This window comes from Podarcis filfolensis (genome assembly GCF_964270895.1).
Source record: "Podarcis filfolensis genome assembly, chromosome: 2".
In the NCBI taxonomy this organism is placed as follows: domain Eukaryota; kingdom Metazoa; phylum Chordata; class Lepidosauria; order Squamata; family Lacertidae; genus Podarcis; species Podarcis filfolensis.
The window spans coordinates 90,475,399-90,490,469 of record NC_139605.1 but is presented as its reverse complement, the minus strand read 5'-3'; the positions used below and the strand labels follow the sequence as shown (position 1 = coordinate 90,490,469).

General features: G+C 43.8%; 1 protein-coding gene across 8 annotated transcripts in view; it reads right to left on the bottom strand.

Moving 5' to 3' along the window:
- Nucleotides 1–14,976, bottom strand: part of GGA3 (golgi associated, gamma adaptin ear containing, ARF binding protein 3) — a 29,945-nt gene extending 14,969 nt beyond the window's left edge. Inside the window, exons 1-7 of one of the 8 annotated variants that reach the window (XM_083598142.1) lie at nt 14,333–14,976; nt 6,662–6,746; nt 6,090–6,165; nt 5,324–5,422; nt 3,496–3,619; nt 2,643–2,746; nt 50–130 (exon numbers count right to left, since the gene is read on the bottom strand). In XM_083598142.1, coding sequence (XP_083454268.1) covers nt 50–130; nt 2,643–2,746; nt 3,496–3,619; nt 5,324–5,422; nt 6,090–6,165; nt 6,662–6,746; nt 14,333–14,372 — 609 coding nt within the window. In that variant the 5' untranslated portion in view covers nt 14,373–14,976. Of the gene's footprint in view, nt 1–49; nt 131–2,642; nt 2,747–3,495; nt 3,620–5,323; nt 5,423–6,089; nt 6,166–6,661; nt 6,747–7,522; nt 7,746–10,159; nt 10,883–14,109; nt 14,290–14,332 lie in introns of those variants that run through there. The other 7 variants (XM_083598147.1, XM_083598141.1, XM_083598145.1 and 4 more) reach the window with 7 other exon arrangements.
- Between the last annotated feature and the right edge of the window lie 95 nt (nt 14,977–15,071).

The following is a 15,071-nucleotide window of genomic DNA, read 5'->3' as shown; positions in this document are numbered from 1 at the left end:
CAAACAATGATCACCCCTACAGATATGTTGATTAAGTGCTCAGTCTCACCTCTTTCACCATAGATTTAATAAGCTTGTTTGCCTCTTGCAAATCATCTGGATTTTTGCTTTTTAACAGTTTAGCTAAAAGCTGCAAAAAGGGAAAAAAACTTTTAGGAAAAGTGTTTTAGGAGTGACAGAACTTTTCCTGGTTTTGCAGATTCTCAGTTGAGGAATTGATACCTTATGCTTGCATTAACCAAGTTTTGATTTGTCTTTGAAGCACCCAACTTTTGGCACTCTGATCATGAACACATTAGAACAGAAGCAAGAAACGTGGATGCTATTGGAACGTACATCATGTTAACTTGCTCAGGCTAGTGGTTTCAGTGCTCCGATAGGGGAAGCTGACAGCAGTTCATCACCAGCTACTTCAGAATCAGGACCGGGGTTGGAGGGAGCCAATGTTGGATTCTCACTGGTCTGCCCCAACCTCAGCATGGTTGGTGTAGAGGCACTCTATGACAACTACAACTAGGGATGAGGTTCATTTAGCAAGAGGAGTAAGACAAGAAAGTGCACTTTAAATTACTCATCTCAGCTTTAGAGTGTCCATTTGACACCCACTTCTATTCCGTCCTCTCTCGAGACAGCAGCAGTCTACAGCAATAGTCCTTCTGGGTTGCATCCAATCCTGTGCATGCAGAGTTCTATTCACACAATGGGACTTCCCCTTCTTCTCCCCACACATCCTCAAAGTCTGCTCTGGAGGGTGAGGGTCTGTGGGGAGCTGCAGGGGAGAGCAGAAGAGGGAAAAGTTCCACTGTGCAAGCAGAAAGTCTGTTGCAATAGCCAAACAAGAAGAACCTCAATGTGCAGAAGTGCTGGAATCTGCACCATGTTCAAGCTCATAGATATGCTTTTGTAAAGGCAAGATTCAACACCTTCCCATCGAACGTGCTGAGAAATAGATTCTCCAATGGACAGATATCGCTCTTATGTGATTGTAATTGTGGGGCACCGGAATCGTTGCATCACATAATTTTTGACTGTGCATTTCATTCATCGGCCAGGAGCAAGTTTCTTGCTCAATATCTAAAGGGAATTGCCGATGATACAAATGAAGCCAAACTGAGATATCTACTAAATGATGATGACCCCTTAAGATCACTCATGGTTGCCAGATTCTTGATCAGCGTTCTATCCCTAAAGAAGAGAAACGGACTCCTGTGCGGCTCGGATAATCCCTCTAAACTATGATCTATGTTTTAGGATGTAATTAGGTGATATCACCATTGATGTCTTCTACTAATTTATGAGTAGAGGGCGATGTTTATGTTACAAATTTAGTGTAATGTATGATGTTGGTCTTTTGTTTTATTTTGCTTTGGTTCTTGTCTGTTTTTTGTAAGTTTTGGCGGTTTTAAAATTGGAGTTTTAAGTACATTATGTTGGTATGGGAAACTGTTGTGTGATGGGCCAATGGCCGTAATAAAGTTCAATACAATACAATGCACCATGTTCAAGAGCATGAGCCGTGGCTTGGAAATCCCTGCTCAGGCCTAAACTCACTGAATGCTCTAGGTGAGTCACTACTGAGAGTATAAGTTCTTAAGTTTCGCTCCAGTGAGGTGGCAATGGTAATCAGAAAGGGACCGGAGTCAGACCAAAAATAAAATAAATTGGAAAGATCTATTTAAATCAAAGCATAGGAATGATAAAACTATATAAACTCAGCAATAAGTTTGAAAATGTATAAATGGAATATAAGAGGAGTATATAAATTGAAAAAAAATACTAACCAAACAGCCACCAATTAAGCATGCACATTACTAAATCCTAAATTGCATCTTTCTAATACTTCCACCAGTACAAACTAGTTATAAGGTTTCTAAATTCCCAGCATTAAATTAGTTTAACTCCTCTCTCTCTCTCATCTGCAAACGGGGATAATAAGACTGGTTTACTTATAGGAGTGTTGTATGGATGACAGGGGAAATGAAAGTGAAGCTCTTAAGTCCTTAGGGAAAGTGCTGTACAAATACCATCATCATCATCATCATCATTATTATTATTATTATTATTATTATTATTATTTAGCAAACTTCATCATCCTCTCCTGTTCACATACATACACAACACATCTTACATTTTCTTCAGTGAAGCCATGCAGGGCTTTCCCAGGCTTCATTTTTTTTCATAGTTTAAAGACCATAACATGCTCTTGCCCCCTTTCTTTCAGCAAACAGTAAAGAGAAATTTAAATAAAGCTAATCATAGAATTGCAGAGTTGGAAGGGACCCCTAGGGTCATGGCTGGCTAAAGTCAGCCGAGTATTCCTGAGAGATTCACTGCTACTCTACAAGCAGAAGAGGCAAGCCTCCTCCGCCCTCAACACAAAGAGGCAACATTTTGTAAGATACAAAAGCATTTGTGAAAACTTCCAAAATGTTAAGTTGTCGTGCTACGACACTCGTGAGAAATAGGAGCTACTCAAAACATTTGAACCTTGGACATTTTTTTTTTAAACTATAGCAAACCAGATTGAGGGGTGACGGTGGTTTAGATCTTTATATTTGCTATCCTTTGTCAAGCGCTAGAAGATGCCTCAGCTGTTGCCAAGTTCTAAGAATTACAGTGCTAATTTTTGCAGTTAGCTTTACCTTGGATTTCTCTTCATCATCAAACACAGGGTTTTTGGGACGAGCTGGAGGGGAGGGGATTAGGGTACTCTCTGCAGGAATTACAGGGTCAGACAGCACAATGCCTGGATGCAGAAAGGAAGAAAAACATTGTCACTCTTTACAGGAAAGCTCTCTGGGTTTGCTTGTTCACTGCCAGTTGCCTGCACACAAAAAACCCAGCAAGCTCTATCCTATTAAAACCATCTTAATGCATTGAACTAGGGTCTGCTACCTGCAAATGGTGCTCTTAGTGGACTGCCATCTCAGAAGGTAGGTAAAAGGCTACAGTGCCTTATACAATTAGCAGACAAGAACCAGACGCTGTTCTGAGTCTCATTCCTACTGACTGTCAGTATGCAGCTCACCTGCTGACAGGCTATGATGGGCTTTTCTGTCTGCAGCTGAACTCCTGTAATTCACTTTGGGATGTCTTTAAGACTTGCTCCCTCTCATGATCTTGTAAGCCCATGTTTGTGCCCTTGAGCGTGTGAGCTTGCCTTGGGTTCTCTTACTTGCCTGACACTTCCTGATTATCATGTGACCTCAAACGAAGCATTAGGAGTGAGGGACAAAGAAATAAGCAGCTGGTGTATGGGTTGCAAATCAATGGTAATAAAATAGGCAGCCAGGGCCATAATCATCACAGCACTGAACTCTACAGCTCAGCTAAGATTCTGCAATCGGTGGGATAAGACAGCATGACTCTTGAACAAACTGGTTCACTGTCTAGGCGTGCAGAAGCTACTACCTCTGAGGTCACAAAATTATAAAGTGCCGTTGAACAGCAGCTTAAGGAGTATATGAAAGGCTGAAGAAGGAAATTGTTTCCCACCTTGTCTTTTCAACATGTAGTAGGCGTCTTTGATTTTGGACTCGTCTGGCAGAGCCACCGTCCAACTGTACAGAAGCTCAATTATTTTGCTTTTGACCTTCTCTGACACTCTGTCTCCCAGGTACTGCAAGAATAGCCAAGAAGGTAAAAGATGTTGGTTTCTCTGTCCTCACATAAAAGAACCTACTTTGTACCATTAGGTATGTGAGTTGTGGGGCAAAACAGTTTCTGTGTCTGAGAGATACAGGCTGTGTACATATAATATTTTACTCTAGGGTCCATGAAGACAGAGTACTTGTTTTTTCTATGTAGTCCAAACATGATTCGGAACTGCTGCATATTTTTTGCCCCTGAAAACCTCTTATTGAGAAATTGGGTCTTGATCTGAAAATACATCTTGATTTTGCAGTTTTGATTGTGTCCATTTAAAAAGAGATGAAAATGGATGTAGGCAGTGCCAGCAAGGCAGGGATATTGTACAGTGGTACCTCAGGTTACAAACAGTCTAGTTAACAAACATTTTGGATTACGACTACTTCAAACCCGGAAATGAGTGTTCTGGGTTGCAGGGGTTTTTTTTGGTAGATGAACTGACGTTTGGGGGTACCGCCACATCCCCCTGTCCTCCAAGGCTTCTCTCTCCTTTCTCTATGAACCTGGGCAGCCCTGCGAGTTGCTGGTTCTTCGGTGGTGGCAGTGGGGGGAAAGCGGTGAGCGGTGGGTCCGGCATGGAAGGCGGAGAAGGAGGGCTGAGAGCAGCAGCCCAAACCTCCCGCCGCTGCACAAAGGCACTTTGTTCCACTTTGATAGACAGCACGATGCCTCCCTTCCCATCAGAGCAGCCCCGATCCCATTCCTACCTGTGTGCAAGCAGGAGAGGCAGGGATCCCTCAGCTGGGAAGGGAGGCTTCACGCTGCCTAACTGAGAGATCCCTGCCCCCTCCTGCTTGCACGCAAGTAGGAGTTGGGATCAGGGCTGCTCTGATAGGCAGTGTGAAGCCTCCCTTCACAGCTGAGAGATCCTTGCCCCGCTCTTGCTTGCAGGCAGCCAGGTTGAATAGTTGTGGGGGTCGGGGAAGGTGGAGGCAGCCCGGAAGCTGCATCTTAGAGCCCTTAAACCACCTGAAGGCAGCCAGGCGCTCCCCAGCAAACCAACTGGAAATGAATCAAAATCACAAGAAAACATAAAATGACACTGACCTTGACCCTAACCCTAATTCTAATCCTTACCCTAACCCTAACCCAGTCCTAAAATTAACCCTAACCCAGAAATGGTCTTGTTAGATAGTAAAATTCATGTGAAATTGCTGTTTTAGGGATTGCTTTTCATCATCTGGAATGGATTAATCCGTTTTCCATTACTTTCTACGGGAAAGAATGCCTTGGTTTAAAACTGCTTTGGTTTAAGACCGGACTTCCGGAACAGATTAAGTTCGTAAACCAATGTACCACTGTATTTACATTGTGGAGGAGCGTATACCAAGATTGCAATCACTACTTCTTCCCTGGGGCAGGGGCAAGGAGGAGATGGTGTGAATAATCTAATAAAAGGGAGGGTTTTTTGAAATGTGTATGAAGTAACCACACCCAAACTTGTGGACAGCAGGATTTAGAATCAATCTGAAAGTGTCATGTTGAGGACAAGCACGAATGATTCCAGACTGAGAATAAATGGTCTAGAGAAAGTGAGGAACATTTTGAAGTGTGCGAATGTTATTTATTTACTGACAGCCCAGCTGATTCCAGTGGAATCTGATGCACAACATGTTTTATGGATTTAAGCAAATGAGACATATAAACAAGTGTAGAAAAAGCAAACCATACTAACCTTGGGAGACACAACTTTAATTAGCTCATTTAAAAAACGAAACTTCCCTACTTCGTTGTGAAATCTTTGCCCACAGTTCTTCATGCAAGCTTCCAGCACCTGCAATCAAGTAAAATGCACATATACACACAAGATAAATCTAAGTTTCAGGATGGACCTATCCGAATAGAGATCCCTAAATTAGTCACAGGTTACCTATGAAACCTTCAAACATTACCTGTGCTTGCCATAAGGCAAGACTCCCCAGGAAACCAACCCAAGTCCCCTGGTGATTTTCTTCTGGTTACTTAAATATTGGACTGTGCACTTAAACAGAACCTGACTGCTTTTTACAGAAACATTGTACAGTCGTACCTCAGAAGTCGAACAAAATCCGTTCCAGAAGTCCGTTTGACTTCCAAAACATTCGGAAACCAAGGCATGGCTTCTGATTGGCTGCAGGAGGTTCCTGCAGCCAATCAGAAGCTGCAGAACCCGTGTCAGACATTCGGGTTCCAAAGATCATTCACAAACCGGAACACTCACTTCTGGGTTTGCAGCGTTCGGGAGCCAAAATGTTCGACTCGTAATCTGTTTGACTTCCGAGGTACGACTGTACAGGGAAGATAATTAGAATTGTCATAGTACTAGTTGGCCCTTACAACTGGATGTCATGTCTGCATAGGAGACTACCTGTGCAGACCCCAACAGACACTGGTTGAAATTATGCTGTCTGAATACTCAGACAGTGGACAGAATTTTAAAAACAGAGTTAAAGAACACTTACAGTCAAGGCCTGGACTGCTTCCCATTCCTGTGGTGACTGGATTTTATGAGCCAGCAATCTCACGGCTATCTGTGGACTGAAATCATTCATTTTTTTACTTATTTATTTATTTACTTGCTTATTTATTTAGTTAGTTAGTTGTGCTGTCTGTGTAGATGATGCTTTACAAAGAAGGAGAGGACAGAATGGTTCATACCTCTAGAAGTTTACAATCTAGAAATCGACACAAAGGAAACAACGAAGGCAGGGGTAGGAAACAGAGGCAGGGGTAAACAGGTGAAAAACTATGTGATTCAAATGACATAGGCTTCACTTTTGCAGCTTAAATACATAAGCTGCATTCACACTTTCCAACATTTTATCTGCAAGCATACCCTGAAAAAAACAAAAACCTTTAAAACTTCCAGATTTTAGGAGTGGAACAAAATTGTCTACATAAAATCTCAGCTGCCTGTCCCTATATAACAATTTCACATTAAATTAACACATTAAATTAAGCATCAAAGCACCCAAGGTTATTTAAAATTACTTCTACAAAACCTTGCAATGGGGTTTGAATTCTGGACACACACCCTTCAAGTTCTTTGTTGATCTGATCACAGAAGCCAATGATGTACTCCCAGTCTTCTTGCCTATTCAGAGGATTGGTGGCTTTATCTGGTGAATAGAAACACAAGCTTGTTAATCCAAGATGCACACAAAAGGCGTCTTGTTTCCTCAGGACAGGGTAGTGCTTGAGAATTAGTACACTCTGCCACCTTCTTCTCATTCACTCCGAGAAATTAAAACCTCTCCTGCTGAGAAACTGCACACTCCTTGACTTCAGCACACGTCCGATCAGTCAAAATTCGAGTATCAAATGCTACAAGTTATGAAACCGGCAGAAAAATAGTGTGAAGAACATATTACAAAGCCGAGTTCTAGAAAGTGAAGTAAACAGCCATGCATCGTTCCCCTATTTGCCATTTTGCTCCACGTTTTGCCAATTTATCACATAACGAACTGGCAAATCCACATTCAGTTTTACTCCACTGAAACACGGACTGAGCAAGGAAGTCATTAAAAACCTAAAACATCTGACACAAACTGTAACATTCCAGGGATCAAAGGCATAGTCTGTATACTTATCAAGGGTGCAATCTAAGCAAAGTGAGATACTTTTCTCCCACTGATTCTAATGGAATTTCAAGAGCATTGAACTTCGTACTAGGAAGGGTACATGGCAGTTCCGACTAGAGCACATCCACACCTTCCATTGCCTATGGAAAGTTCTTTCCACAAGAAATAAAACATCTCACCTGACACCTGAGAGAAGAGAATTAAAGCAATGTTAGCTTCTGCATGTCTCTTTTCTGCTTAGAAGGGTTTTTGAAGCAGGTTACCTCCTGAATGCCCTTTAAAGTATTTTGCAGAGATCTCACCTATGAACATACCTCTGACATTTCAGTGTGGGACACATTCAACACCTGGGACCTGAATGTTCACAGTGGTGCTCACATTTTCTGTCTTCAAAGAACCCTTTCCACATGAGCTCATCTGCCAAGAAACACCCGTCTGTCTGCTATGGCAGTTGCTCATGTTGCTGAGGTTTGGAGAGCATGTCACACACTCCGTTTGCATGGGGGCACTGTTGCCTTGCCTGAGTTGAGAACGTGCCCCAGAATAGCAGGTTCCCAACTCCCCCCGAAATCACCTGGAAATGAATACTGTCAACAGAACAACTTTTGTTCGTTCAGCAGGACCTTCTCCCCTTCTCCTCTCCTCACATCCAAACTCCCCGAACTTGAGCTGGGGGTGAGTGTGTGTAGAACCCCGCCCCCCAAAAAAACCAGTGTGCAGGGAATAGAGGAGTAATTGTTCCATCCAGCAAGCTGAAACACTGTTGAATTCTTCCCAGTGGGTTTTCTGCCTGTTGTTTAGGAATTGTAATGCACTGCACATGTGCCGTCTTAGTTTATTCCCCTCTTTCTGGCTACTTCCCATATATTGACTCTCCGCTCCTTTCAAGCGCCTTGTCAACCCCAGTTTCCCCCCAAAAGCCAATGACAGAGCCAACTAATTCTGGTTTTGCCCCCATTCTCCACCCTGCTAAGTTCTACAAGGGCAACATTGAGACTACTAAAGAGGAGGAAGCTGACAGCTTGGGCCACTTCTGTAAATAAGAAGGCAGGCAGGTAGGAGTTGGCCAAGGGCATATTGATATGGGTGGGGTAGTGCCCCATTCTCCCTAATGGATCAGCCTCCACCGGTTTGCACCCTTGCTTTGTAGTGGGTACCGTTGTAGTAAATAGCGTTGTACTCATCAAAGGCTTTCACATTTCTCATTGGAAGCAAGAGCCACCATTTATCACACTAAGCCCTGCTTCTCAGATGTTTTCCCCCTCCTTTCCCCCAGCTTTGAAAGCAGCAGATTGGAGAACATGCAAGGTATCACGACAGATTTGCATTTCATGTTTCATCTGCTCCAGATAATTCAGCTCAGAGACTTTGCACTGTGCTACCTTCCACAGAGACACCCGGTTTAACCTAATTTCTATAGCAAAACTGACCAGGGCAAAATGTGAGAGAAAGAAATACTGTTCATTCTAGGGCAGCGCAATATGTGTCGGCACAAAGGCAGCATACACAAGCCAAAGATGATTAACTAGTAAGAACAAAGAACAAGGAGTACAATGAACCAAATTGTTTGGGACATCTTCACTAGGCCTGCAAATGCAAGCGCAGAGGAGCGGGCTGACTTCATTCTTACATGCTCTGTTTTCTTTTATTGGGATCCCTATGGTCCACTAACATCTTTTACATTTACAAAGCAAGAGGGCACATTTGGGAACCCTTCACAGTCAAGGCTCTAATCTGTGTGAAGGATTCATAAATAGTCAGTCTTACGAACACAAGTAGCACCTTGAGGGATCAGACCACAAACCCTAGGCTTCCTCTCCCACATGTACACAAAAAAGCAAAACCTCTGCGGGAAATTCTCTGTATAGTACAACTGTACCTTACGCGGGGGTTCAATTCCAGGGGTTCCGTGTGTATACGAAAATCATGTACTGTACATCCAAAAACATTTGGGCCTCATGGCTGTTAGATGCCTATACAGTGGTACCTTGGGTTAAGTACTTAATTTGTTCTGGAGGTCCGTTCTTAACCTGAAACTGTTCTTAACCTGAAGCACCACTTTAGCTAATGGGGCCTCCCACTGCCGCCGCGCCGCCAGAGCCCGATTTCTGTTCTTATCCTGAAGCAAAGTTCTTAACCCGAGGTACTATTTCTGGGTTAGCGGAGTCTGTAACCTGAAGTGTCTGTAACCCGAGGTACCACTGTATGTGCAAATATTGTAGGAATATAATGTTTTAACATTTGAGAAAAAAAGAGGGCCAGATTATGACCTCACTTCCTTACTATAATAGTCCCCAAATGAAAAAAGTTTTACACTGCCACAATCAAAATAATAAGTACCGGTACACAGCAGGTTTCATCTCAAGAGACCGAACTTGGCATGTTCCATTCTAGAGCTAGAGCACCAGCAACCTAGAGGATGGTACTTCATAATTAACAAATAAATAATTCTGCCACAGTGCAACCCCAGGACATTTGGTGTCAAAACATCTGGTTCACATCTTGTAGTAGATCAACACAGCACTGCTCATAAAACTTATTTCCACTCCCCTAAACCGAAACATAGTATATTCCCTATAAACCAAGGGTGGCTATCCATTCAAACACTGAAACTTCAGGAAACAGGGAATCTTTGCTAGTAAGCAGCCTCACATTACACCCACATGCTCTTTATGTCCCCCCCCCCCCCAACTCGGGAGTTCTGGAGGAACCTGTCTCACAGTTTGCATGCCACATTTAGAGACACTACCTAGCGCGGTGGAGATGGCTCAGCTACATGAACAGCAGAGAGTACAAAAGCAAAAGAAGATGGCTGTGTGGAGCAACTGAGTACTGTATTCCATGTTCAACCATTGCTTTTTGACTAAAGACAGGAATGGGAGCTCAGGCAAAGACCATCCTATTATGTTACCTCCCAAATAAGAGGGGATAATTTGTTGCTGGGTCATCACCTGTCCAACTCCAACATCAGGACCAAAGTATCAGGTTCCTGACATGGCTTTCTCACTGTGTTGACACTTTGAAGTCTCATTTGAAGGCAAAAATATAAAATAAAATAAATCCATGGCATGGATGAATCCTCTCTGCTGTGACTGGGGAAAACATGAACCGCTTCCCAACTTTTTTTGTAATTATTTCCTGTCTTTGTTCAGGACCTACGTCTTCACAGCGTCTCCCCAGAACTGTTCCCCGAGTATATTTATATTGCTTAGTTTCAAATGACCTTCCAGCTAAACTTTCAGCAGCCTGGAATCGGGAATTCTGCTCTGTCCTTCCACTTAAACATTTCCTTCATAAATATGGGGATATATTCAGTGACTAACTGCCCCTGGGGTTAATAAAAAGAAGAGATGTGTCACTGCATATCCTTAATACATACATAAACATCATTTTATTAAATTGGGCAGAATTGTTTTCGTAGCAGGAAAGTGATTCAGTAAATACTGAATGTACCACAAATGTATTCAGCAGCAGGAAAGTATTTACAATACAAATAAAGTCCTCAGCCTCAAGAATATCTATAACACCACCCTAATAATTAGGAATACACTAGGTCTTTCACAATAAGTTTCAAAAAGGAAGAGCTACCTGCTCACTAGGGCACAGCCTGGTATCTTAACAGATTCATGCTATACCATATAAATAAAATCAGGCAAAGCATTGACAGACCTCCAGCTCACAGTGCGGTCCCCATTGTGCTGAACAAATGGCTTTCCACCCCCAGTCTATAAGAAGTAGTTCAAACAGGGTTACGGTACTGAACATAATATATTGGTGATTTCCCAGGCTCTTCCATAGAATGACCTCTGTGATTCTATGATCATATTTACAATATATCTCATTTTTATCCGTCCCTCCAAAGAGCTCAGGTGGCACACATATTTCAGTGCTCCCCATTTTCTATTTTATCCTCACAACAACCCTGCGAGGGAGATTAGGCTGAGAAACAGCGAGACTGAGGTCACCCAGTGAGATTGGTAACCTTAAAGGTAAAAAGATAAATGGCAATACAGTTCATTTTTTATCTTAAATCGTCCCACTTCTGTTGGTAAAACACAGAATATCCACTTTCGACCTGCAAATAATTCTTCTTAAGAGGGGTTCTTTGAAACCCGAGACTTGGGTTCTCATTTACCAGATAATGATCCAGCAAATGGCACTGCACTTCTGCCATGCACCTCCTGTGATGGAGGTGGGAGGGGGGGTGTGGCCCTCCATATGTTATTTGACTCCAACTTCCATCATCCCTGACCTTTGGCCATGCAAGTTGGGACCAATGGGAAGTAGAGTCCAATGACAAAAGATCCCTGCATTGCAGGGGGTTGGACTAGATGACCCTAGTGTTCCCTTCCAAGTCCATGATTCTATAACTTCTGGAAGGAACCATGTTCCCCATCCCTGTTCTATACTCCACTGTCCAGCACAGCAACATCACTTTAACAAAGGCACATTGAAGAGGTCACCTGTAACAGCCAACCCTAAAGCAAAGTATGAAAGGGCCTCTGTGCATTAGCGGAAGTCCTTGTGCACGACTGATCCTGCAGGAATGTTCTTATGTCTTTTAACTTGAAAAACATTCGTTTCCTTCCACCCTCTTTATAATATATTCCATGATGTAACAGAAAACATTAATTGAGGAATACTGCAATTTTGGTACAGACTGAAGAATATGTCAGAACACAGTTTACTTAGAGAGAGAAAATGGAAATGGAAACAAGCAGAAAAATGAGAGAAGGGAAGAGAACTGCTCTTTATAGCGAAGCAACCAGTTACTTAGAAGAATGCGCAGAACATTTCACAACCTTTCTTTTAGAAAAAGGAAAAAGAAATGAATCACTGGTTAATAGGGCTAGACTTCAGGCTGTCTGTGTCCACTGCAATTGCAGCTCTGGGTTTCTGCTTAGATGTCTCGGTTTGAGTGCACTGCTCATTCAAGTGCACATGTTGTTGTTTTTCTGGATCCATATTGGAGACGGAGCATTTTTATTTGCAGGGGTCAAAACACAAGACCTAGCACCCAACTCCATGCAGAAACAAGCTAGGGGGGGATAACTTTCTTTGGTGCATTTTTTCCCTGGGGGAGCTTAGGAGCTGTAGATTTTGAAAGGAGGAAATGACCAGGAAGTGAGTAAGATGGAAGAGTTCAGGCAGAGACAGGCACAGCTGCAAGGAGAAGCATCAGCTGAGTGGATGGAAAGAACACGTACAAAGGGGCTGGCTACATTTCTTCCAGTAAATGGCAATTCCCCCCCTCAAAAAAACCCTAAATCGGGGGGGGGGGGGATCACCTGGGCACGTTCAGAAACAATGGAAATTGACAATAACAGCAATGTACTGCAAGAACTATTTTAGGAACTGGGAGATAGCCCTATACAGTAAAGAACCTTTACAGACAGAAATATATAGCATAGTCTTCAGGTACATGAGGCAGTCAAAGCTGCTGAAATTCACTGAGTATCCTTTGGTCAGTCATTGTCTCTCAGCCTGACCTACCTCACAGGTTGCTGTAAGAAAAAAAGAGGAGAGAGGAGAATCACGTATTCAGCCCTGAGCTTCTTGAAAGGAAGGTGGGCTATAAAAGCAATAAATGAATAAAAAGACACCTAGCTGACATAGCTTGTAACCAGAGCACATTACAACACACCCTGGATGCTACAAAAGGAATACATTAAGTGTCCCATTTACACACAGGAAATGGCTACTGCTGTATAGCTAATTACCAGTTATGAAATATTTTAATGTTAGGGTGGAGAAGAAGTATTAGATAGAAGTGATACAGCCATAGACTGGACGCCCACAAATGATCAGGGAGCAAACATTGCTAATGAATATAGCGCATTTCCAATTTTCATTGAGTGTCACAAACATCTGAGTCATTCTTGCAACAGCCCTTTAAGGTAGTCAAGTGCTGTTATTCCCATATTACAGACACAGTGCTAAGTCTGAGAGGTAATGGCTTGCCTAAAGACACCTAGCTAAGTTCATGGCTGAGGTAAAATTTGAACTAGGCCCTACCAGGTTTATAGCTAGCAGTATATTGCTTGGGTTATGATTTCCTAAAAATGGAGTACCAACTTTATAAAGAAGCCTTGCAAAGGCAGAGGCAAGGTTGAAGAGGCATGAGGAATCTGTATGGTCTTCTCAAAAGACCACAAAGCTGTCTAATAATATCAACAACATGTACACTGTATAAAGTGATGCACAGACAGACAACAGAGAAGTAGAGTCACCTTAAATGGAACCTGGTGGAGTAAGGAAAGCAGAGAGCAACATATGGGTTTCCACTCCCTGAATCAAACAGGAGGCTCATTAAATGTTCAATATTATGAAGTCAAGAGAACCTCTCGTCATAAGCTATTCCATGGGCACAAGAGAGGGGTAGGGGAACCTATGGCCATTCAGATATTGTTGATCTATGGGCCCCAACACCCTTCACTATTAGCAATGTTGCTTGAGGCTGCTGATGGGAACTGGGTGCCCAACAACATCTGGATGCCCACAGGTTTCCCACTCCTGGCATAAAGTGGGCAATGGAAATTGGAAGCACTGGGCACAAATCTATAGCCAGGACGGACTAGGTGAGCAAAAGGGTAAGAGGCAGAGATTTGGACAGAGGCAGGTGACAGCCACAGGCAGGGCGGACCAACACAGCCATGACCAGCAGGGGCTTCTTTGACCTCTAATAACTGTGTAGAAAACGAAATGTTGGCCGGACCAATATGTCAAGAAAAGCTGCACCATCCTATCTCCCCTCTCCGATAGTTAGGGGCACAGAAGACGCCCTTTGCGTCTGGCCCTTCTGGTTTTAGCCCTACATCCTCTGCCCTAGGTGTTCCCCCCAAAAAAAACCCCCTACATCTCTGCCCCACCACCATCCCTCTCTTTACTTCTCCCCATCTACCTCCAGACCTTCCCTTTGGGGTGTCATTGCCTCTACGGAGATCCAAGCATCCCTCACACCCCACCATTCCCCCCACCCCGGGGCTCCGGGTGGGGCTGTCTCCTGCGCCCCACGGCTTTCTTTCCCAACCCCGGGGGGAGGAGGGGAGGGCCGTGCTACCGGCGTCCGTCCGTCCCCCACCCCCCCTTGCTCGGCGGAAGGGGAGAGGACGCGGGTTACTCACTCAGCCAGGACTCCAGGCTTTCCCCTTCCGCCTCCGCCATGTTGCCGGCCGGCCTGGAGACTCCGCCCCGCGCTCAGGCGACGCCACAGCCCGGCCGGGCCCGGCCCCTGCGGGGGAAGGAAAGGAGAGGATCAGCGCCTCCACCTCCTCCTGCAAGGGCTAATGCTCAGGCTCTCGTTGTTATTTTACTGAGCAGGAGATCGGCTCGATTTAAAAACACCCATCAGCTTAATAAATCATTGCTGTTGTTCAATCATCGTGACCCTTGTTGCTGTTTCCTCCCCGTTCCGACTTTTCGGGTCACCTCCTCAAAAGAGCTTTCAAAAATGTGTGGGAACATTCCCCCTCCCCCAAAAATCTCCATGTCAGAACTCTCTTATTTCAAATGCAGTATAAAGAATTTCCATTGCTCTGCAGAGCTGCAATATTCTGCAACAAGATGCAGCCTTTTAGGACAGCCCATCAATGGCACCGGAGCACAAAATTCCTGTTTCTCACGCCTGTCGCACTGCCTGCACAGTCTTCGTTTCTTTAGCAATACGTTGAATTTAGCGGGGTCGGCATTGGTTTTGCACAGTGAACTATACAGCGAGATCAGTTTCTGAGCCTTTGCGCGAGGCAGGGGCAGCCTGTTTACGCCGCCTGAAGAAGAACCGAATAAAGCTTGCGCAACGTTAAGGAAATAACAACAGCGTGGCTTCCTGACTGTCTTTTTCTTGCAAAAAGCTGCTATGCAAGA